At 44.4% G+C, this 24,234-nt stretch overlaps 1 protein-coding gene across 6 annotated transcripts in view; it reads left to right on the top strand.

The window, feature by feature from the left end:
* The window catches only part of SIL1 (SIL1 nucleotide exchange factor), a 113,877-nt gene that overhangs the window by 48,935 nt on the left and 40,708 nt on the right, over positions 1–24,234 (top strand). For all 6 annotated transcript variants that reach the window (XM_085307774.1, XM_085307777.1, XM_085307775.1 and 3 more), the window contains 3 exons: positions 16,176–16,296; positions 17,588–17,684; positions 21,344–21,535. In XM_085307774.1, coding sequence (XP_085163900.1) covers positions 16,176–16,296; positions 17,588–17,684; positions 21,344–21,535 — 410 coding nt within the window. The remainder of the gene's footprint in view (positions 1–16,175; positions 16,297–17,587; positions 17,685–21,343; positions 21,536–24,234) is intronic.

Raw genomic sequence — 24,234 nt, 5'->3', positions numbered from 1 at the left:
CTTCTTACCAACGGCTCTATTTCTTGCCTGCATGGGTTCAGACTGCTGAGTAGGGACAAAAATACATTTCTCCTTTTGTATTACAGTTAGCCCTGTGGAGCCAACACACTTGAGAAACAAGGAGAGGGTCTGTTCTTTCCTGTGCATCACCTAAGCAGGATTGTTTTAATCATTTATCCCTGTATGCGCTACCACAGCTTTAAACTGGGTGAAGATGTGCGTGTTCGTGCAGGGGGTTAACCCCAACAGTTAGTTTGTCAGATGTCAAGCAGGATTTGCAACACTGGCAGCTGGGGCGAAGAACAGTTATTAAATGTAACACGGCACCATGGATACAGAAAGCATGGAGAGACAGTAAATACAGACTTCCATAATGTCATTTTATAGTGTCACTCTTCAGAATATATTAAGACTTAGATGCAGTGATGCCTGCAGCTTCTTCTAGTGGAATCTGTAAATTCTCTTCATTATCTCCAGCACTGTTTTCCCCTAGTCTGGTTAAAGAAAGAGGAAGTATTGGAAGTGTAATGGCACCCCAGTTACTTTCTTTGCTGACTGGGGTTTTTTGGTGTAAATCCAGCAGTTCTCAGGTTTGCTCCTAACACTGCAGTCAGGCAGTGCTCATCTGAGAGGATGGACCCAGAGATGAGAGCACTGAGAAATGCAAGCAACAAAAATTCTCTTAATAACTGTAACTGCCTGCAGGGAGCATGAGGAAACTGAAAAAGGAGACTATAACGAGGAGGGATACGACTGTCGTCTTGGAGCAAGTTTTTATTCCTTTTAACCCTACTCGAGTATCACTTCAGCATGTAACAGAGTCTTAGGCAGATTTAGGATGGCTGAAGGTGGAAAACAGTTTACAAAAGCTTCCTTAATTGCAAAAGGGAGCTGCTAAACCCCCTGACTTGAAGACATGTTCGAATTGCAACCTGGTGTCACCTCGCTGTGTGTGTTACCACTTGCTTGTTGTTGGGAACTCGTTGCGTTTTGGGTGCTGAGAAGGACAGGGATTTTTCAAGCATTGCTCAGTCTACAAATAAAACTCTGCTTGCTTCTCCTGTTTCCTGCCAGGCACAAATCACTATGGCAAGAYGTTTGTGTGCCTGTACCTCTGTGCTCAGCATTTAGTTGTCCGGGATGGAATAAAATTGGCTCAAGCCCAGCTTTCCAATAATTTATTATATTCCTTGCATTTAAGGACAAAATTTAAGTTACAAAAAAAGCAGATGTTTGCTTCCTCCTTTTTTTAGCTCAGAAAGTACTTTCTTTGTGCTTGATTGATGGACATCCCTGTTACATTAATAGTTGGGCTTTGCAGAAAGCTGTTATTACCAGGAGAATTTGGTGTGGGTTTCAGTTTTTCTTTGTGCATTGAAAATCCATTATTAATGTCTTTTTAAGAAAAAAATGCTTCAATTCAGGCATTTTGCTTTGCTTTCTGAAGTTTCTCTGCAACTGTCTTCTCTTAGGCTCTTTTAAAATCAATGTTACAAGTATTCTTTATATTTTACTGTGTGGTTGAGGCTTTCTGCTTCTTGCTATCGATTTCTAATTGTATTGCAGAACATTTGAGTGCACACAAATTGCTGTGTGACAAATTACTTTATATATGTATTCCTGATCATCACTAGGTTGACTTTTGCATATTCCCTCTTGTAGGATGCTGCTGTTGAGCCCTGGAAGCTGCTTGGAAAGCTTTGCCTGCTCCTAACCAGGAGTGTAGTCCTAAGGCACTGAACATCTTGTGCAGAGCTGCCATAAGAACAGGGGTTACAGCTGTTTTATGGTTTGTTGGTGGGTTAGCATCATAAGAGCTGGGATGATACACGACCATTCATTTCAGATTTTCTAGTTGGGTTTGATTTTGCTTTTATGTTGGACACAGAGGTATGCTTGTGGGATCTCCTGCCTTGTGCTATCATTGCAGATGGTTCAGCTGTGGCTTCTCAGGTAGTTTTGTGCATGAGTTCTGCATCATAGGGGCATGACAGGATGGCCTGGCTGTGCTTGGGGTGTTTGTATTACCCCTGCAGCTCTTTGGATCAGCACTGCCCAGCTCTGCTAACAGATGTTGGCGCTCTAGGGTCTTTGAGAAAAAGGAAGGGCAGAGTCTAGAGTCTTGATGAAACAGTGTGGGAACACAAGCCACATCTGAAGTTGCTGCAAATTTGCATTTGCAGATGTAGGCACTCAATCTGTCGTTTCTTTATGGAACATGGGTGCATCCAAGAACAGGATGGGACTGAGGAAGAGTGTTAGGAGCCACATGAACGTAGACCAGTGCCACAGCTGTGTGGGCTGGTGGCAGGAGGATTTCCTTGTTTGGCCACACTGCATGTGTGACAGCACAGGGGCTCTAAAATGCAGCCCTTACTCCGGGGGGGGGGGGGTTTACAACAGGACAGAGGGCTGCTTGTATGTACAGATGTGGCCGTTTGGTGCTGGAGACCTTAAAAGCATGAAAGGAAAAAAGCAGCAACCTAAGCTAGCTGTGTAAGGAGTGCCGAGTGCGTGTGCCTCGGGACCCTACAAAGCAGGGTGGTGCAAGCTGCCCTGCTGCAGGTCTCTGGAGGTGGGTGTGTACATGTTTGCTGTTTGACCTTAGGAGAAAATGTTCTTTGCCTTATGGAGGCCAGTTTTATCTTCCAAGGAATTAGTTATTGTAGGTTCTTTCTGTATGCTGGGAACTTCCCGTCTACTAGAGAAAGGGGTGGCAGAAAGATGCTGGTACCACATCTCTCAGAGGACTATCACAGATTACTGCTATTTTAAACATACAACAGAGGACATTCCAAGGCTGAAATCTGGCTGGCTGTAGCAGGACCAGCACTTGTGCGAGCCAGCAGTCTGAAGGGGGATGGCATATATAACTATGGGCAGACTTTGACCTTGCATTGGAACTTAGTTAACAATTCCGTTGATGTTCTGGAAACGAAAATATAATTCAGGCCACCTTCTCCTCCAAACTGACCCTGAGACTCTGTGAGGAGAACTACTACTGAATAATTAGAGACCTTTCTTTTCTTTCTTTTTCTTTCTTTTTTTTTTTTTTTTGATAGTTACTGCTCAGTGTTGAACCACAGCTGGAAGGTGTCATTAGTTGCCTTGAACTTATTGGCCCAGTAAGTAATTTATGTAATATAATTACATAAATTGCAGTCTCATTAATCGTGGTATGTTCTGCAGCATATCACTGTTGCCTGATTTTGCTGATGGCTTGACTGATGGGAACCGCTGTAGCCCCGGTGAGAGATGGAAGACTGTGACTGTGGTGCGTCCCCTATACTCTGGTGCTCTGTGCCTGTTTTAACTCTTGCTTTATCTTTATGCACTTTTTACTAGGTAAGACTGAAACATGTTTGTTGGCTCTGCCTGCGGCTGTGGAGGTGCAGCCAGCTCCGGGGCAAGGAGAGCGGCTAGAGCACAGCTGGGAAAAGGTGGGTTTGCGGTGAGGCAGTTCTGCCGCACCGCATCCCTGCTGGCTGCTGTTTTGTTTTGGGTCCCTGCGAGTCCCAGCACTCCAGAGGCCAGGCCTCCTCCTGGCATTTCAACTCTCAGGGAGAGCCTGAGTTTGAGCATGGGGACTGTGCTCGTGCCGTTTGATGATGCTGTAGTTCTGTCTCTGTGGCGGAGCTGTCAGCCTTACTGGCAATGTAAATTCTCCTGGCTGCATGCTAAAATTACACGGAGTTATTGATTTATCTTTGAGAGGATTTCCTTCCCGAGGGACATTACTGGCTATTGTAATGATTTAGTTTTAGTGCGAGCGCAGATTTCTTAGCAGAGCAGAGCCACTGTCCTGCCTTTGAGACTGCAGTCGAGTATCGCACTGCTGTAGGGCTTCCTTTGCAGGCAGATTCCCTATTCCTAAGCCAGGGCAAGGTCATACTTCTGTTACTTCAGCGTAACTGCAAATAAAGAAGAAATTTTCAACTTTGCGCTTGGGGAAGCTACGTGTCTTAGACTGGCATTTATGCCACCACACCAACATTATTATTTTAGACTTGTACATACAATCTGAGACTGGTGCATGGAAAGTATGAAGCCGTGCTGGTATTAAGGTACCTAGGCAAGCTGTGGGTTTGTGGAAATATAGCTTTAATACATTTTAGTTCTTTAAAACGACTTCTGTTTGATAGTGCTGTACAGCTGGAGGATCAGATTCAGGCCTGGATGTTTAGAGTGGCTCATGGGGGAAGATGTCTGTTATCAGGGCCACTTTTGCTGTCAGGATGCTGAAGTTGAAGAGCAAAGGCCAAGGTTTAGCATCTGACTGACGACAGTTTGCTGATGAGGAAGCAGGAAGGAAGAAGGGGATGGGAGCAGCCTTGCTCAGCCAAAACGAGTATGTGCCAGGGGTGGCACGCTGTAATTTATCGAGGAATTGCAATTTTTATCACTAAATGACTCCATCATGATGGATATCAAAGTAATTAAGGGAGATATGGGGGGGGGGGCAGGATCATGCAAACTTTTTTCTGAAAATGCAGGGTACAGCTTCTCTTTTCTTCATTCTCTGCTGACTCACCCATAGAGTATCTCTAAAAATCGGGCCAGGCAAATTTGATTTCAACCTCCTGCTTGAATCCCTGAGAAGGTAAAGCCAATTCTGCATTTCCACCACCAGTTTTCTTCACATATGCTTGATATCCTRCAAGGTTCCCGTGTACAGGTCTGTGCATTTGGATCTGGTCTCGGCTGCAGTGTGGGCACTGCACACCTGGTAAAATCAGAGGATGCTTGTGCATGTGTTATTGTAAAAAGAACACTCCATGATTAGGCCCAAGGAGAACGTGCATTTGCTCTTCTATGAACCGAGTATGGCACAATTATTTTCTTTCTTTGTGATCTGTCTTTGAGATAAAAACAAGTCCTTAGCGTCTGTCTTAAACACTACAGTGTTGACAACTCCTCCCAACAAAAATTAGGCTAATGTCCCTTACAACTGCATTAGCTGTAGAACTGAGCCTTTAAATTGGAGCTTAGGGAAGTACTACACCAATAAGTTCTCTAAGGCATCTTCTTATTCCAGCTTTTATTATTCAAATTCATTCTCACTATCGCTTGGCAGCATAGCTGGCAGACATTTTTATTCAATATGTTTTGCTAGTCTCGCAGCCAGCAGTTTCAGATCAGCCACCTTTCAATGTTAACAAGGGAAACGGTTGTCCGACTCTCTGCAGACCTGGAGTCTCTTGGCTCTGGTAGATGCTGTAGGCTTGTGGAAATTAGGGTGCTGGAATGCTGATGTGACCACTTAAGCAAAAGTTTGAGATGAGCCAACTGACACACATCTAGTAGAGAGGCAATTCAAGTCAATAAGCTGCATGCTTTCACTGCCAGCAATACAGCATGTCCTGAAATGCTTTCTGTAGTATTTGGAGCTGTGAGAAGCGAGTTTGTTTCTCCTCTGTGGCACATGTATGTCTTCTCAGTTTCAACCTAGAGTGCTTTATAAACACAGAACAGATATCACCAAGACCCTGTCATAAACCCTTCCCAAACTTACCAGCCTTTCTCTTGGAAACAGCATATTTTTTGTCCCTCTCTCCTCCTGTTACAGAATCTTGGGCTTCATCTTTTCATTTCCARCTATGGATTAACCATGGCCAGCTTAGGCCCCTTGGTTCTCACACCTGCATTGATCTCACTTGATTCTCCCTCCTTAGGAAGTGTATCCTTTCCATGCCTCCACACTGCAGGTTCCTCCAGGGTAGTTTGCTCTGCCCTTATGTTTGTTTATTTTGGTCATCTTAATAGTGGTGAGAGAAAGAGAGGCTTTTTGAGGATGATTTTTTCCCTCTCTCAGACAAATATTGAGGACAGTTGTGGTGGATGATGTTCTGGAGGTACTGGACTTTTTCTTACACTACAAAGAAGGCAATGGTGCCTAGCTCAGAAAAAGTACCTTAACTTTTAAATAGTAAAAATTAGGCAGGATGAATTCTATCCTTAGACCCTTTTGTCAGGTTCTCGGTTGTCCTGATCATCCTAGTTGTCCTCYTTTGCATGTGTTCTGCACTGATCCTCTCCAAACATTGGTGAGCAGGACAGCTTGCAGCACTCCAGATGGCCTTTCAGGTATAACAAGTGTGCCTCTGCAATGACGATTATTTACCAGGTTGTGGTGACATTATAAAGTAGTTTAGGCTTAGGGATAAATAATGTAGCTGGACAGGGATTACAGCTGGCTTGTGTAAATACCATTTGTGTTTGATATTGACTTAGCATGACGGTGAGACAGAGGTCATTGCAATGTCCATGAAGCCTGGCATATCCCTTTCTAGCTGAAATAATTGGAGATGCAGCCAAACAGTTCAGTATGGGACTGGACACCTTCATTCTCCACTTTTCTTCTGCTGCAAAGACCTTTGTGGGATTAAACTTTCTAAACAGTGAAGTTGTGCTGCAGCTCACAGAATCGAGCCCACTATGAGAACAGAAAATAGATTAAGTACTTTGTATTGAATCACTAAGTACGTRCATCATGCAGTAAGCAAGGGTGTGTGGTAATGTGTAAGAAGTGACTGACTAGAAGTTGGAGATAAGATTTTGCTTGTAATGTGAAAACTTGTGGCTTTGCCAATTTTACAGAAGGGCAACCCTTCTTCCTTCCTCCATGCTGTGTTTTTTTTTTTTTTTTTTTTTTTTTTTTTTTTTTTTTTTTTTTTTTTTTTCCTGGTTTATTTTCTACTGTTTAGTGCAAGTAAAAAAGAAGCCTGTGCAGAGGGAGGTAGAAGGGTGAAGTACTTGTTGCAAAGAGCTCTTTGCCATATGAAGCTTTTCTCTATTGGCAGCAGTAGAAGATACCTCAACAGATGCTACAGCAATAACTCTCATCAAAGAGGCACCATATGTCCTCTCTCGAGCCCTCCCATCTCTCCTTCCCGAAGAGTCTTTCTCCCCGAGCAGCCCGCTAGCATCCGCCTTCGCTTCCCTTGTTTACTATTTTAGAGCATCCAGRAAAGTGGCAGGCACATTGCAGAAGACACGTGCTCTGCCCTGGAGCGTGATAGCCAACTTGGTTACCCTACCAAGAGAGGTTTGAGTTTCAGATCAGTTTTTAGGTGTTGTTTAGCTCAGCTCTGAGCATATGCGCCTGTGTGAGGGTGAGGTGCATGGAAAATGAAGTCAAGTGGCTCTTGCTGTGGCCACTGCAGGAGCACTTTGAGCTTGGGAAGTGAGGCTGAGAGTCGGGAGAGAGAGGAGGAAAGAGGAAGGACACCCAAAGACTTACTGATCAGTTTAGAGAACAGAAATAGTGGTGCAGTGGGAGAGCACTGGATCTCATTAAATTGGCAGTCATGTCTTTGATGTGAGTGGTTGTCCAACWGAGTGTCCAAATTTAACTGATGTGCTTGTATGTCTGATTGAGTATTACTTACTGGAGAGTGCACTCCTTGAGCTGCTTTCTTTTCTGTTAGCTGCAGATTAGATCATGGAAGGAGAGATTTGATTCCAAAATCACTTTTTAAAATGTTTTTGTTATATCTGCTGAGGAATAAAAAATTACAGAGAAAACTTCTTAGCACTAGAACAAAAAGAGTAGTTTTAAAACCCTCTTCTGATAAACAAATGTTTGAGCAGTAGCCCGGATGGATGGTGTTTAAAGACATGCTCATTATTGCAGCAAGYGGTTGACTTTAAAGTCTTAGGCAAAGAAATATAAAGTTCTTCCAAAGTGTATTGCAGGGAGTTGTCCCCCCTTAATCTTGCGTTTACTGAGCCCTTGGCACTTTGAGACCATGCAGTGATTTTTGTGGCATCAGCCAAAGGAAAATAATAGCCCAGCAAGGATCAGTAAATGACTAGTCTCTAACATAATGAGAGCCTAGAATGGAAAGCGGTGCTTTCTCAGCGCTCTGTTCAGTGTATGATTCAAGTCCAGCTGAAATCAGTGGAGTGTTTCTTCTTTTGGACACGGAAGGAGGTCCTGGGCAAAAACACAAGACAGGGGCACTTTGTGGCAGGATGTATTATAAAGCAGTAATTTGGGGCTTTCCCTGGGGTGAGCCCCCTTCTGCGGGTGGCTTATCTGCCAGCAGCTTCAGCAGGACTCAGAGTGGGAACTCATTCACCAGTGGCTAACTTCAAGCATTTCTAATGGCTGCTGTCCCGACTCTGCTAGAGCAGTCAAAATTGGTGCTGGAGATTTCTTATTTACACAGCACCATTTTGACAGGCTGAACTACAGGGTATTTATTAGCCTAGTGTGGAGTATTACATAAGAAGTTTGTCAGATAAACTAAGGAACTAAGGTGCGTTTAATATGAAACATCCTTGGGTTTGTTTTTTTTTTTTTTTTTTCATTCAGTCTCTCAATAATTCATCAAATTTGGTCATCGGAAGAAACCAGTGCGAGTTACTGCTGAGAGCTGGCTAATTCTTTGGGCGGTGCAGCCTCCACATCTGAGGATTCTGGGGCAGTGGTGCTTAAGACTCTACCTTAATATTTTTTTTATGCTTATGCAATTTTAGTTTTGCTTGTTTTTAGTAAGAAAAGGCTGTTCGGGGAGTTGGTAGCCTTATGCTTCAGTAATGCTACCTTATATGAAGTCTTTTTAGTCYACCTAGTGAACACAGACAGCGGTGTGCTCACTGGGCTTACCTGTTGCTCAGCCCTGTTGGTAGGATCCCATCAGTGTCATCGAGCCTGGTATTAGGCCCTTCCTGCTCTAAAGATATTTCCGTGTTTGTCTATGTGCTCTGGAAAGCAAAACAAAGCAGCAGTTTGAATTGTTGTTTGCTTTTCCCATAACGACAAACAAAGCTATATTGCACTTTCTTCCATAATCCCGTGAAGAGGCATCTCTTTGTACTGCAGATAGCTCAACGGGATCGTTGACCATATCAGGGTCTCCTGGGTGCAGCGATAACACAAAATAATGATGATAGAAACATGTCTTGCACTACCAGAACTTTTCATTTGCAGACAGAGAACATGGGGATGTCTTTGGCCGCCGAGGTAGGCGGCCACTGGCAGAAATGGCATTACGCGAATGGCCGCAGTGGATCATACCAAGAATTCATCCTGCATCCTGTTCCCTACATATGCCCAAAGCACATGCTTAGGAAACAGTTTATAAACGTGGCAAACGTACAGTGATAATGAAAGAGCATTTTCTCTATACTTAATTAGGTAGCTAATTAGAGCTCCTGCTGCCACAGCCTGTGCAGACCTGAGAATTTGGGGAGTGACGGGCAGTGACTAGCTCATAGTGTTTCATAWAGGGTGCGTGGTGCTCAGCAGACAAGACTGATTTCCTGGTAGAAGAACAGCACTCACAGAAGTAAGAGTTCCACTGGAAGTTGCCATGGGATCTTAGTAGAGCATTTGATACAGTGTCATAGGAGTTTGTAGTTGAAATTTGAACGCAGATGTCTTTGAACCTGAGTTTTCCTAGTGACTGTGCACTGCAGATGAAGTACAAAGGAAGCAAGTTGGCTTGCCGGGGTGATTGGTGGGGTGGGTTCCGCAGAGGACTTTTTAGGCCTGATACAGTTAAATCTGGAAGAAGTGATATATAGCATGCTAATTACCTTTTCAGATGGTACTTAACTGGGAGGAGCTGTGAGTGCCAGATAGAGAAATAATATGAAAGGCTCTAGATGACTAAAAAACCAGGGTGTGAAACAGCAAAATGAGATTCAGGCTCTGTGCTTCCTCTTTTCATCAATAATCCATCTCTTCMTGACCTGTGCCTTCTCCTCTTCCTTTTGTATGTAAAAATGTTCTGTTTTGAAATAATGAACAATCCAAGGAACATTATGACTCACCCTCATAAAAACTCAGGCTTTGGCTGCCTCTTCCTTGCTCAGCAACGCTCACTGGAGAGTCCAGAGTTGGAGCACGTACCGACCCCCTTTAGATTCCATTTTATATTGAGCACAGCATTAAGCATGAGAAACTAGAGCCCCCTGGAGGAGGAGAAGGCATGCTGGTGCTGTGCACGGGCAGTTTAGTGCCCTCTTGCAACCCAACATGTGCCTTGCATGGTTATCTCCTAGCTCCAACCTAGGTTCTGTCCCCAGCCTTGTGCAACTAGGAGATGAAAGGTGTTTCTGATCTGAGCACTTCTTGTGCTCAGTGCCAAGGGCTCACCTTGATGTTGTTGGTTGGTTAGTTACGACTTTTTGGAGCTCTGGAGGACACCAAGATGTCTCAGCCTCTCTGCAGTGCTTGCTGGGACTGTGGTGTGTCTCTCTTCATGCAGCCATCATGATCCAACTGTGCCAGCAAAGGGGAGCTGTGCTGCTTCCTGGGATTTGTGTGTGAGTGTGTATGTGTGTGTGTCTCTCTTTTTTTTTTYCCCCTCAGAAGTTATCATCAGATAACTTCTTGAGGATGCTCTTATCTGTCAGTCTCGTACAGCCTTATTATTTTTAATATTGCAGCACAGCCAGTTTGTTTTGCTGGGAACATTTACAGATTGACTAATGTACTCTTTTGTTGCCTATATTAAAAAGGTCCCTTTTGCCTCTTTCTCCTGTGCTGAAAGAAACAGGGTCAAGAAAAGAAGATGTTATCTGACACTTACTCAGATATCAAGATTATTTCCGAGAACTGCAGAGCTAGTTACTGAATCATAAATGGGATTTTGACACTGTTAATAGATTTTGTTGGTGGTGTTTTTTTTTTTTGTTTTTTTTTCCAATGCCACATGAGGACACTCACTTGGGGGGAAGGTGGGCTGGGGGCTGGGCTTGAGAGATCTGCCTCGGGAAGCTGGATCACCCTTTTTTTGTTGTTGTTGCAGAAGCCTTTCCAGAGTGACGCTCTCTGCCGCAGGGACCAAAGTGGTGCCTGAAGGTGTTTCTGGAGGAGGGGAATTGCGTGTCCATGCTGGGCATCCCTTGCTCAGCAGGTTGATGGTTGCAGTCAGGAATTTAGTCAGTGAGAGGGACGAGTAGTAGGTAGGAGATGGAGAAACTCATCCCAGGAGCACAGTGAGTTATTACATGATCTCTGTATGAGATAGCATGTATGTTGTAAAGCTGCTATATGTGTTATGTAAAACTTCCCTTGCTATTTTAATGCTTTCCTGTTGCTATATATAACAAATGGGGGCTCAGCCTTGTCCCAATGTGTCCCCGTGAAACCAGTTGCCAACTATGGCCAGCTCTAAACAAAATCATTTACTGGAAAGGTGCTGCGTGGGATTAGACCTTTCTCGTTTAATGAGGTAGCGTGTTAGGCCATTTGATCCTTGCTTAAAAACGGAAAGACTCCCTTGAATATTGCTGCGTGACACATGTTAAGCCCCGGAGCACTCTAATTGCAATCGTTCYGTGCCGAGTGCATCCAACTCTTCCCTTACTTGTCAATGTAATGGGAGCGAGTGCTGTTTTCCATTTGTTTATTTATTTATAGTCCTGTTTTCAGCCCCTGCAAAACTTGATTGAGGCGCAAAGCTTCAGCAACGTACACATAGCAGAATAATAGATAACTGTGATTTGGTTACAAGGCAATAATTTAAGTCGACAGGTTTAGCTGATAACATAAAACACGAGAGAGAAATAGGATCAGTTTATAAATGTCAGCAGAACCCCTGAGAATGAGTCGGTGCCTTGAAGCTGACTCCGGTGCTCTTATTCCATCTAATATATTATAAGAAGAAATAAACGGAGGTCTGGACGAAAAAAAATCTGGCTGGGCAAGATTAAAAGAATGGGGCTATAAATTAAATTCTTCCTTGGTGTCACTTAAAGCAACTTCCAAGTCGGCCAGAATACGTCCAAACGGAGGAATGCAAAGAGGCCTTGGAAGCGCCGCGTCTTTTTTTGCGTGCTGGTGCTTTCGGGCTCGGAGGCAAGAGCCACTTTAGGCAGAGAGGCCAGTGTCCCTTCTTCTCCCCAAGCAGCCCCTCAGCTGCTCTGCTCTGCCTAGCGTGGGGCAAAAAAATTTTTTTTTAATTTCCATTATTACTCTTTGCTCCTATGTTACYGTTCAGTAACAGGTTAATTCAATAACCTCAGATAGTGTCTCCACTTACAATGCAAAACTGTTTTGATAAGCATACTTTTATTCTTCTTATGTTTGGAGGAGATAAAAGCTCCTAAAATTGCTGAAATCTTGGATTGTTTATGCATTTTTAAATTGAATTTCAGTTCCCAAATGCAGCTTGATACAAATAAGTGAAACTGAAATCCTCTAGTTAAAAAAAAATAAATAAACAAAAAAAGCCATCTTAAGAATACAATTCTATATCAAGAGAATGGGAAACTATATAACTGCTTACATATGTATAGATCTTATGTATGCGCCTAGTTGTTGAGTAGTATTAAATTATAGGAATCAAAGAGAATCAACTATTTTTAAGGGAAATATTTAGAAGCTACATATTGAAACAAGATTAAAATTCAGAGTTTCCAGCTTGCTCATTTAAATCAGCAATTTTAATCACATTATTCATGTCAACCCAACCTGAAACACTCTTTGTGAGTAGTGTTTAAAAATCTCCCAAACTGAACAAGAGTGGAGACCTCGTCTGGTTTCAAATGCCTTGAATATTTAAAGTGACTACCCAAATCTTGTTACTGAAAATGGGGATGTCGTTGTTGATTTATTGAATAAAGCAATCTGTTTGTCCTGCTGTGGCATGAACCTGTACTGCTGTGCACGGTGGCAAGAGGAGGCTGTCACTGAAACGGCTGCCGCTTAAGCGCATCCACGCCGAGATTCCTGCTCGCGGGTTTGGCGTAGTCTTAGTCAAATTCTGTTTGGGGAAAGCATGAAGATGCAGGAGGAGGAAAGGCTTGTGTCTTCTCGGATGGTAACATCCTTAATTCAATTGTGCTGCATTTGTAAGCTCATACGCGCTGGGATTCGCGTTCCCTTTTATTTACTGCTTGCTCAAAATAGAAGCTCGGAGAACTGGTCACATGGGAGTCATTCAGGCTACTGGAGGCTGCTCGGTTTCCTTCCCTTTTTATGTTTCTTTTAAGTAAAGCCCATCAGCCTTGTTCCTCTCCCCTGGCAACAGAGTGAACTAATGTGTCCAGATGCGCAGGGAACATGAAAGCTAGAATATACCGTACTGTTCTAACAGGGACATTTATTTCTGGCCGCATTTGACAATTCGGGAATTGCTTCAGAAAATACTGTGCCTGTAACCGTGGCTGGCTGAATTCTTTTGACCCGGGTGAGGGAAGCCACTCACTTTAGGTTTGGAAGAACTTAGCTTTCCCCTCCCCTCTTTCTCTTAGGCCAAGTGCTGTTCATACCGGTGGAAGAAGACGACATCCTAACGGATTTGTATGTAAAACAGCATGTAATGCCATTTTATGCATTTTCTTTTGCCGGGAGTCCCCTGCCTTGGTGTCTCTTGAAACACATGCGGCGTTGTCCTTCGCACTGAATTTTTACAAACTCATTTTCGAAAGGCATGTCAGAGCTGCTCCAGCTAGGTTGCCTGTGAGGGGAGCATCTCAACTATCGCAGCAAATTTCTGCAAAGCGCACCTTTCAAAAAGGAGAAGATGCTCATCTCTAGGCATGTGGATTAAAGTGCCAAAGTACAACAACGAACAGAGCCTGCTGAGGCAGGAGGCTCACCAATGGAAGGCTTACCAAGAAACGTATACTGCTTCTCCACTGGCACACAGGAATAGCATGTTTAGCTTGTCCCAGCACCCTTTAAGAGAGATGGGTAATCGTGTCTGTCCTTTTCATATTAGACACCACTTTCTACTGAAAGAATATGATGGAGAGAGAGGCTATCAGCAGTATGCCTTGTTTTAGTAGGAAATCCTCTAAGGTGGTTTTCTCTGGATTCTGTAAATGAATTTGTTTGTCTTTAGGCTTTGAAATATTTTGTCTAAATTGTGGCAGACGTTCTAGTCTTACATAGGAGACACTAGAGCCTGTGATTGGTGAAAAGTCTCTTTGGTCTTGAAGAGGTAGAGTGCAGTGGCTGTTGTGTACCTTGACTTCAGCAAGGCTTTTGACACTGTCTCCCATAACGTCCTCCTAGAGAAGCTCAGGAAGTGTGGGTTAGATGAGTGGACAGTGAGGTGGATTGAGAACTGGCTGGAAGGCAGAGCTCAGAGGGTCRTCATCAGTGACGTGGAGTCTAGTTGGAGGCCTGTGCCTAGTGGCGTTCCCCAGGGCTCAGTACTGGGTCCCATCCTGTTCAACTTCTTCATCAATGACCTGGATGAGGGGACAGAGTGCCTCCTCAGCAAGTTTGCTGATGATACCAAGCTGGGAGAAGTAGCAGATACACCTGAGGGCGGTGCGGCCATTCAGAGAGACCTGGACAGGCTGGAGAGCTGGGCGGAGAGGAACCTCATGAGGTTCAACAAGGGCAAGTGTGGGGTCCTGCACCTAGGGAGGAATAACTCCATGCACCAGTACAGGCTAGGGGTTTAGCTGCTGGAAAGCAGCTCTGCAGAGAAAGACCTGGGAGTGCTGGTGGGTGACAGATTGACCATGAGACAGCAATGTGCCCTTGTGGCCAGGAAGGCCAAAGGTGTCCTGGGCTGCATTAGGAAGAGTGCTGCCAGCAGGTCGAGGGAGGTGATCCTGCCCCTCTGCTCAGCCCTGGGGAGGCCTCATCCCGAGTACTGTGTCCAGTTCTGGGCTCCCCAGTACGAGAGAGATGTGGAGCTTATGGAGAGAGTCCATCGCAGGGCTACAAAGATGATCAGAGGGCTGGAGCACCTGCCCTGTGAGGAAAGGCTGCGAGACCTGGGCCTCTTTAGCTTGGGGAAGAGAGGGCTGAGGGGGGATTTTATCATCGTCTACAGGTACCTGAAAGGAGGGTGTCAAGGGGACGAGGACAAACTCTTTTCAGTTGTCCCATGTGACAGGCCAAGAGGCAATGGGCAGAAATTGAACCACAGAAGTTCTGCCTGACCGTGAGGGGGAATTTCTTCACTGAGAGTGACGGAGCCCTGGAACAGGTTGCCCAGGGAGGCTGTGGAGTCTCCTTCTCTGGAGATAGCCAAAGCCTGCCTGGATGCAACCCTGTCTAACATGCTGTAGGTGACCCTGCTGAGCAGGGGGGTTGGACTGAATGATCTCCAGAGGTCCCTTCCAACCTTACCGATTCTATGAATGTGGAAGTGCTCTCGACTAGAGTATTTAGTATTATGAGAATGTGCAGTTTTTGCAAGAAATCCTTTATTATCCTTGCCTTCATTTCCCTTTGGTAAGAAATGCTATTTGTCTCATATGTGCTCTGTTATTTTATTCCAAGCCTCTATCTTTTAGGTAAAAGGAAACAGATTAAGGAAAGACTAGATAGGGAATCCTCATAGAAAGGAGCATGAGCAGCTGTGTGTCTGTCTGGGTATGGCTGTGTGTATACAGCTGAGATCTCCACATTCACTCAGCTGTGACCCTGCTCTCTCAAGCAGGCAAATTTCTTGCATTAAAAAAAGAGGAYGCTCACTCAAGACAGTGGAATTAAATATTGTCAGCTCTCTGCCCCTGTGCAACGGTTGTCCATCGTGACAGTTTTCGGTGTAATTGTGGCATTCTGCAAGAAATGACCAAGAAAAGTGCTCTGAATTTCCCATCCTCTATGCATTTAAAATCAAACCTTAATGTTACAGTCTGTGTATTTTTGTTGGCACGTAATACTGATCAACCATTTCTTTTAATAGTGTTTCCAAAGCAACAAAACCTCATAGTGGTCCACTTGATGTTCCTTCAGCCACATACACTGAATATCTGATGTGTGCTCTGATTTCCTCTTGGCAACTGTGTTTTATGCCCTCCACCCGTGTCCAAATWGCTTCAAAATCAACTCCCAATGAGGATTTTTTTAGTGGTTTCTTTTGCACTGACTCCCCAGAGGTCAGATCACTGCTTTATGAAGGTGGAAGCCTGTGTTCTTCATGGGAGCTCTGCCTGGCTCTGGGTTTCTCCTCCGTGAACACCCTTGGTAATGAAGCCAGCAGTCTGGCTGGAAGGGCACCAGCTAGGGAAGAAGTGTTCAGGCAGGACAGCATGGTATTTCTGAAAGGTTAAAATAACCCCTGTGTCCAAGGGGCATTGCTGAATGGAAGAGTGATCAGCAGCAAGGAGCTCTGCTCGTTTTCACAATAAAGGCTGTGGCTTTTCTGTGACTTTGATTCCCTTTCTCTCAAATAAAGGGTGCGACTTCCCTGCGTGCGCAAACCTCAAATAATGCCTGTGGCCTAAAATAATCTAACCTTTGTTTGTAGGTCAAGCTGTTCCTGCAGGGTCACATGTACGATTAAATCTGCAGACGGGAGAAAGAGAAGCCAAACTCTCAGACAGTGAAAATGGAAAAAGTGACATGAGAGAAGAGAAAAGAAGAAAAAGGTATAGTGATGTAAAGTACTTGCCTTCTTGCTCTGCAGAGATAGATTGACTGTTGATTTTGTGTCTTTTGTTGGAGGCCAAGTGCCCTGGTGCACTGAATTGCTATCTCTTCCAGGGACTTAATTGCAGGTTTGGGTGGTTGGCAGTTCTGAGAGCTGGGCCTTATCCTTTGCTTTYCATTTTGGCACGGTGGTAAAAGCGCTCCGATTATGTATTTAGAGAGGCCTGCTGTAGCCCCCTGTGCTGTGATTCTGAAACTAAACATGCAGTGTGGTTCTCTGAAGGACACATGCTCCTTGGAAATATCTACAGCAATCGGTCCAAAACGATTCCCCACACTGAAGTCACCAGAGCAGTTCTGGGGGCTTTCTTTCTGTTGGCCTTAGACAGATACATTGTAGGTTTAACTTGCAGTTGTTAGTGGGCTTAGAGCACTGATCTGCACCTCAATTATTGCTGATGTCCTTCTTAGATCTCACAGCTTTCACTGTACCTAGATTGTTTAATTTGTTTTAAAAAAAGTTTCACTTGTGCTGACCTTCTCCTTGGTTCATTCGCAACAAAGACAAGCTTAGTAACTATAGGGAACTTTATTTCCCAAAGTGCATGAGATCTACCATTGCTTTCCTCCCTTCTTCCCCTCTTTTCCTTGCATTCAAAGTACAGAGAAGCTCTAAGGATGCTCCAGTCCTTGGCTTTTCTTTTGCCTGTGAAGAGTGTCACTGGCCAAGATAAATTCCTCGAACTAAAGGGATCAGTGTAAAGAGTAACACAGTGTGCTTCTAAGCATTTCTGTCTGATTTTTCCTTGGGATTACTCTTTCCTTAACTTGATCTGTGTATGACAATCATGAGAACTTGAGCTGTAGGTCTCCATACATCCACGTTAAAGCTTGGAAGTCCTTGGCACTGTTCTAGAGGCACAGTGGTGCTTTTTTGCCTGTGAAACATTTCCTRTTTTTTTTATATTCCTACATGCATCTCAGAAGCATAAATTAATCAGCTACTTTTATTGTGTATTAGTAGTTGAGATTCTGGATCAGCATACAGATTATGAAACCTTTTACGATTGTCAGGGTGAGGTGTCTACAAACCACACAAGAAATATAGCACTCAGCCTAATCTTCTGTCAAGCATGGCGCTTTTCTTTATGTTGTAGATGAGATGCGTGGAAATGTACTGCTCTTAGCTTCTTTCCTCCTGATACTATCCATTGTTATTGTATCACAAATGAAAATAACATAGATAAAATTGTTCACTCATAAAACGTTTTGTTTTGTTTCCTCTGCAAGGCTGGGCAAGATGGATATTGACTCAAATTCGTTCACRTCGCAGGAGCTCAAAGAGGCTTTGGCTAAAATGAAGGAAAGTGAGAAGACAGAAAGAATGGTAAAGATAGTTCCCTAATTCAAAATCAATGTACAACATACTGATGCAAATGCCCTACATAGTATGTCTTGGAAATATGATGGTTAAAGAAGTTGCTCGGGTCATTACTATACAARCTAATCTTCTGGTGAACATGTGCCTAAAATAGTTTCCCTACTCTGCCAGTGACATGTTTCCTGGGAAACTTTGATCCCTTTTGTTACTAATTCTTGCTTTTCTGTAAAAAATAGAAAACTTTAGATCATTTTTATTTAGTTCAGACTTAAAGGCCTTGTGTTGCAAGCTGATTCTTTTGCCTATAATTACTTAAATGTACCCTCACCGTTCAGTGTTTCTCGATAATAATTATTCCATAGACTATCAGTGGAAGAGGTGCTGCAGTGATGGAATAGGCTGGGATCAGCAGTTTATTGTCATTTGACTGCACTGTTGATACTTTCTAGTTTTTAGTCAAGCGAGTGGGACCTGAACCAGCAAACTAAACACACGATCTTGACATAACCATCCCAACACCAAATTTCTTCCTTGATGTGTCAGTGCTAAAGTGAAACTATTGGATCTTTCCTATAAACCAAAAGCATCTACAGTCCTTAAGCTTTATGCTGAGTTGCTTCTCCCCTAAGTTTTCTGTTTGGGCACCAGTGTGCTTAGACCCAAATTAGTAATACAGAATAGTTGTTACAAGCCCTTTGTGGACCCATGGGCTGATTTCCTTTCCATGTGTTTGCATTATTTGCTCAACTGCTGCTTCATTCACAAAAATGTTGCAGAACCCCAAAGTGGAATGAATTTCAGCATGATGGTTATTTGTCTAGGAAGTTATCTTCTATTCATTTTTCTCCTTAGAACGAAGAAGGTGCAGCAAAAGTTCTTSTGTTTGAGAATCATTGATAGCCATTGGTAGCCATTGACAAGCCAAAGGACATAACACCCTCCTCCACTGGCACAGCAGGATCCAGGAGAGATTTCATGATTGACATATTTAATCTTGTGTGCTGGGCAGTGAAAAACAAATGACTCTGGTGAAGCACAGGCTGAACTTTATTCACATAAACTATGGGGTGAATACTTTCAAGTAAGAAATCAGTGAGTAAGAATTAGACTTGAACAGCTTGCAGAAAAGGAGCACTGTTATTTCATCAGCAGTTCTATTCTCAGCAAATTGGTGAGCATACAGTAGTTACTTGGGGTTCTCTTGATCAGGATGATGTCTCATTAGTTTATTTTTTGTTCTACTGAAGTCAGTGACAAGTCTGCCAGAGATGCCACAGAGAGTGGCGTAAAGTCTGGGACACAGCTCTATTTCAGAAAAAGTCATGAAAAGAACACCAGGGAATTTTGTGAATAAGACCTCCTTCTCAGCTAGTTTAACACAGACTTTCACCCATAGTTCTCAGCTCTTGACTGATTAGTTACAAAGAGTTTGCAGTCCAAAGTGAAATGAGATGCTTGTGCTCCTTCAGCGCTCTTTGGGCTTGGAGCTGGTCCCCAGGACAGTGACAGTCGCTGACATTGTACTGATTGGATGATAAATGACCCACCAGGTTGATCACAACCTTTTCCCCCTCTACCACTAAAGAATGTTTCCTTGAGCTTAGCTCCTCCTGGTATCTTGACCTTGCTTCAGCTAGAGTAAAACTGAGGTAAGAGTCAAGGCTCAGGAAGTCTTTGAGTCCCAGAAAGTCTCTTTTCCCCTGCCCAATTCCTGGGCAGCGTTTTATTTTCCAGAAGATTATTTATGTAGCAGCTAGCAATAACGGTAGGAGGACTTTTTGAAATGGGTATCATTTAAATGCAAAAATTAGTGATACTCTATTACAAGAAAATAAGCCTTATTTTAAAATAAAATCGTTAGAATAGCTGTTGTCCCAGCAACTGGGCTAAAAACAGCTACATGTAATAGACCTAAAGTATTCCATTAAAAATCACTCCTGCAGGGGACAAATTGAAGCGACTATGTCAAAGTAAATCGAGGTACACGAAGCATGTTCCAATGTATGCTTTTATAAAGCAATTCTTGTGTGGTTAGAGTAGGGATAGCATTTTGTGTTTCTGTGTGTCACCTACAGTAATTAGCCCAGTAGTTACTAGTGCAAATTAATTTGACAATTACAAACAGCTGCCATTAGATTGACAGTACTTTAACTTCCATCGCTGATTTTTTTTCTGTTTGATAGCTTGAGTCCTTAAGGTTCTTTCACGTGTACTAGAAAGGGGCAATGTTTACCACCAGGGCATGTTAGACAGGAAAGGAGCACTGCACTTGCACAGCCTCTGATTGGGGGCCACCTGTTAAAACATCCTGGAGTATTTCTGTTTGTGAGAGAACACTTTCTGAAGAAACATCCTTGCTGCTTTCTCTTGCTCTTGAGGTAGCTCATCTTCAGCCTGGTCTCTGCTTTCTCCTTCCTCGTGGTGTGCCAGGCTCAGCTCCCCACCTGCCCAGGTGGCCCTGGCGGTGATGCTGGAGCCTAGGTCTCTGCAGCCTCTGATGCTCCCTTGTATCTCTGGAAGAGCCCTTTCCTGGCCTACTGCATGCCTTTGCCCAGCTCGCATGGGCTATCAAGCCTCTTAGATGCCGTTTGTACAACGGAGACAGGCAACGCTGCAGAAGAAGCTAACTGCCAGCAGAGCTCTATGGCCCTGCACTTCAGCTACTTGCTGCCTTGTAGCTAGTCCTTCAACTTTGCTTTCTGGCAGCTTCTTTCTCCTGGCCCCGATAGCAAATACATATGTTTCAGTGAGAGAGGAGATTCTGAAATGTGTTAAGTGATTGAGATGAGGAAAGATACTTTGCCCACATCTGAGGAGACATTGATAACTGCACTTATCAATGTGGTATGATTGTTACCACTGAATGGACTAAACATTGTGGCATTGAATCACAAAATAATTCAGATTTGAAGCGACCTCTGGAGGTCTCCAGTCCAACTTCCTCCTCAAAACAGGGATGTCTGTAAGATTAGAAGAGGTTGCTCAGGGCTTTATCCAGTCAGGTCATGATAACATCCACTTCCAGGCAAACTGAGCCCAGCAGTGCTTCCTGCTTTTGTGCTTTATGTACTTTTGAAAGGCATATGGGATGTAGAAATGGTGTACAAATAGGTACAGGCTAAGCTTCTTGGGGATTTCATGCTGGTAAACAAGGGCTTTATTTTACAGATAACTAGGTTGATGGGCTTCTTAGAAGTGCCGAAGTGCCCAGCAGAATGCTCTGTTCATGTTAGGACTACATTCAGAAGGATCTACCTTAAATGTTGCAGAGCTCAGTGTCATAGTTTATAGCCTCTGGGCGTCTGGGCTGTGTCCYGCCAGCCGCAGCCTGAAGTAAATGCCTTTGTGCAGGGGGATCTACAGTAGCCAGTCATTTGAACCAGAGGTAGTAAGTCAGGTGGTAGGAAGCATCACAAGGAACTGGGAGGCTTGACCTGAGCAGAAGTCCTCTCAGACTTAGCGTCTGACACCTTCTCCCAGGGGAATATAGATACCTTCCAGCTCTGTCCTTGCATCTCTGAAGCACAGCGGTATATCCAGTTGCTGAAATGGCCACATTCACCTTGTAAATAATGTGGGGACTGGGGTTGTTTCTGAGATGACTTGTTCCTTTAGGACTGTTTCTCACCTGCCTTCATATCTGGTTTTTGTTTGCAATTTCCAAGGCCCGTGAGGAAGAGGTGAGAAAGAAGTTCCGTCCCATAGAGGAGCTGAAGGAGGAGTTTGAAAAGCTGAATGTGAAGTTGGAAACAGATTATGAAATCATGGTTAAATTAATCAGCAAATTCAACAGCTCTGCTTCTACGCTGGATGAAAAAGTAGCAGCGCTCTATGATCTGGAATATTATGTTCATCAGGTAACTAAAAATCATTGATAACTACCATGTAAAGTCCACGGAATATGGGTGGTATCATAAATGTGGTCTTACTTTTCTTATTAGTATCAGTAATACAAGTTGCATAGTTATCATAATTTTGAAACAATAAGAGATGTCAGAAGGCCACTGCAAGCTTATTTTATACCCAAGTTCTTATACATATCATCCACTTTTAACAGTAGTGAGCATTACCTATGGTTCAGCATTCCCTGATTTGTTGTCCGTTCTTAGTCTTTTTTTTTCCACTTCTCTTTTTATTCTTTTATATGCTGATTATTTTATGAAAATGAGGTTTAACTGCAATTTTTAGGTCAGTATGGTGGTGGCTGCTTTACAAAACAAAACAGAAACCCCTCTCTTCTTCCATGAAAGGCCTCTGTGGTTAGGTAGGTTTCTCTGCATCAGATTCACCGAGAACACCTTTATACCAAGCAAGACGACAGACTTGACCAAAAGCCTACATTGTGTCTCAGTGTGACTAAGAAACGGCGTGTAGAACCTTTCTTGCAGCTGGGCCGATGTCAGAAATGACTGAAGGCTCCAGCACATGGAAAGCTGCTGAGCATCAGCTGAGCTGTGCTAATTGACTGTGTGTGAAGTGGAATATATTTCCTGAAATCTTTCTTGCTGCTTTATGCTCACACTTTTTTTTTTTTTCCTTTTTCCTGAAATCTCTGGCTCTGCTGTAAGCTCGCACGTTTTTACCTCCTGTTTGCTGTGGGCTGGCTGGGCTCACAGACTGTCCTTGGCTGCGTGGTTGGTCCTCAAGGCTTGTGACTGCATTGTGCCTTGTGTGGAAGGGCTGGCAGTTCCCCCCCATCCCAGCCAACGTTAAACCCTCGTTCCCAGAACGCTTTCCCAGCCCAGCAGCTGGCTTGGTGGCAGTCTTTGCTTGGAGACCCAGTGTTCTCCTGCATCACCTGGAGGTTGGTGGGCCTGCTGCATTCTACCTGGAGCCGGTGGAGAGGTGGAGCAGGCCAGTTGCCACTGTTGCTGCTGGTGACTTTGTCTTTTCACAGGATAAAAGAGAGAACTTCTGAGAGATGGTAGCGTGAGACTCTTCACTGGCATGACATTTGTTAAAAAAAAAATAATAAAACACAGACGTTTTCCTTGAGAAATCCGCTGAAGGAATGAGCTGATGAAAGATGGAGTCTGCGCATCGTCCCGCATTAATAAAAGGGGATTTTCTCCTAGGGCTCTCTGTCTTGGGTTCCTACACTCAATCTCTATCCTGTATATGCAGGAGGTTCCTTGCTGTTTGTTCGAAACACTTTTGTTTCACTGCCGGCGTCTGCCTGACTCAGAATAAGTGTGCACAACAGTCGCCCAAAGAGCTTAATATTTATACTTGAGGCTAATTCAGTCTGGTTAAGGGTGTCAGAGYGGCTGGCCAGCATGCTAAAAAGCACCCTTATGAGGATTTGGATTCCAGTGTAATATTCTGGCCCATTCCAGCAAAAATCCTGCCTGCGTAAAACGTAAGGTGGGATAATTTGAAGCTGCTGTGTAACTCAGACTGGTATGGCGGGGAACCAGCCCCCATTATCTGTACTGTGGGCCTGGAGCATCGGAGGGAACCGTGTCCAGCATCAAATGGGTCAGAAAGAGGGGAAATGTCAGGGAGGCTGGCCCGGAAGAGACACTCCTCGGTGTATCAATCGCAGCATCGTTCGGTTCGCGCGCTGCCAAACAGCTGGGAAGAAGCACGGCTCGTGCTTTAGCCAGCGTGGCTCTTCCTCCTCCCAGCYAGCTGAATGTACCCAGAGTGTTATCTCTGCCTGCTGCTGCCTTTAGCAGCCCCAGCTTCCCGTGATGATGGAACGACAGCCAAATACGTCAGCGCCGTGTGCTACTCGAAGACCGAAGGCGCCTCTTCCCTTGGGTAATAAGTCACCGTTTCTGCTAGTAGCTCAGCTCCGGGCCGCTGGCCTCCAAGGCGCGCGACGCGCCTCCTCCTTGGAGGTGGCYGGTGGGAGCTCAGCCCTGGGGCTCGGCGTTTGCTCGGCCGCCTCACTCCTCGTCGGTCGTGGTTTGCCCTGGTGTGTCAGGKAGCTCGTTTTGGAGGAAGAGCAGGGAGCTTTGGCTCGCTAGGTTATCCGTAATGCATAAAAAACCAAATGCAAATGTGAAGAGGCCGGAGCATAATTCATATAAACAGAGTTYGTGGTGCTCGCGCAGCAGTGCGCCGCGGCGCCTGGGCCCCGTTGCGTGCTTCGCAGGACCTTTCAGTTATTTACTGCCCTCATCGTTGCCTCTTCCCTGCGCTGCCACGCTACACCATGTCTCTCTGCTGACTTCCTCCCTGATCCCGGTGGGTGACGTGCCGCTTTGCCCCTCTCATTTTTCACCATTTTCTCTCCCATCTCCCCTCGTTTTCCTTCTCCTCCGTTTTGAAGCTGCTCCCTGCCTTCCTGCTGTTGCGTTTGCTCTTCTTGCAGCCCCCTCCCCTCCAAGCTTGCGTGTGTGCTGTACCCGAGAGCTCTTTTGATCTTTGCCTCGCTTTGGAGCTGTTTTCGGCAGACTGAAGCAAGGCGCAGGCTGACTGCTTCCCAGCAGCTCTGCAGCGCCTTCCCCGCTCCCCAGGGAGCTTCATGCTTTCAAGTTTGTTGAGTTTGGGTGTTTTTTTCTTTTTTTTTTTTTTTTTTTTTTTTGAACATTTAAAGGCAGGAGAAAAA

Source organism: Rhea americana, unplaced genomic scaffold (assembly GCF_003343005.1).
Source record: "Rhea americana isolate MKP2758 unplaced genomic scaffold, rheAme1 scaffold_264, whole genome shotgun sequence".
Taxonomy (NCBI): Eukaryota; Metazoa; Chordata; class Aves; order Rheiformes; family Rheidae; genus Rhea; species Rhea americana.
The sequence above is the reverse complement of the archived record's forward strand: the minus strand, read 5'-3'. Positions and strand labels throughout refer to the sequence as shown.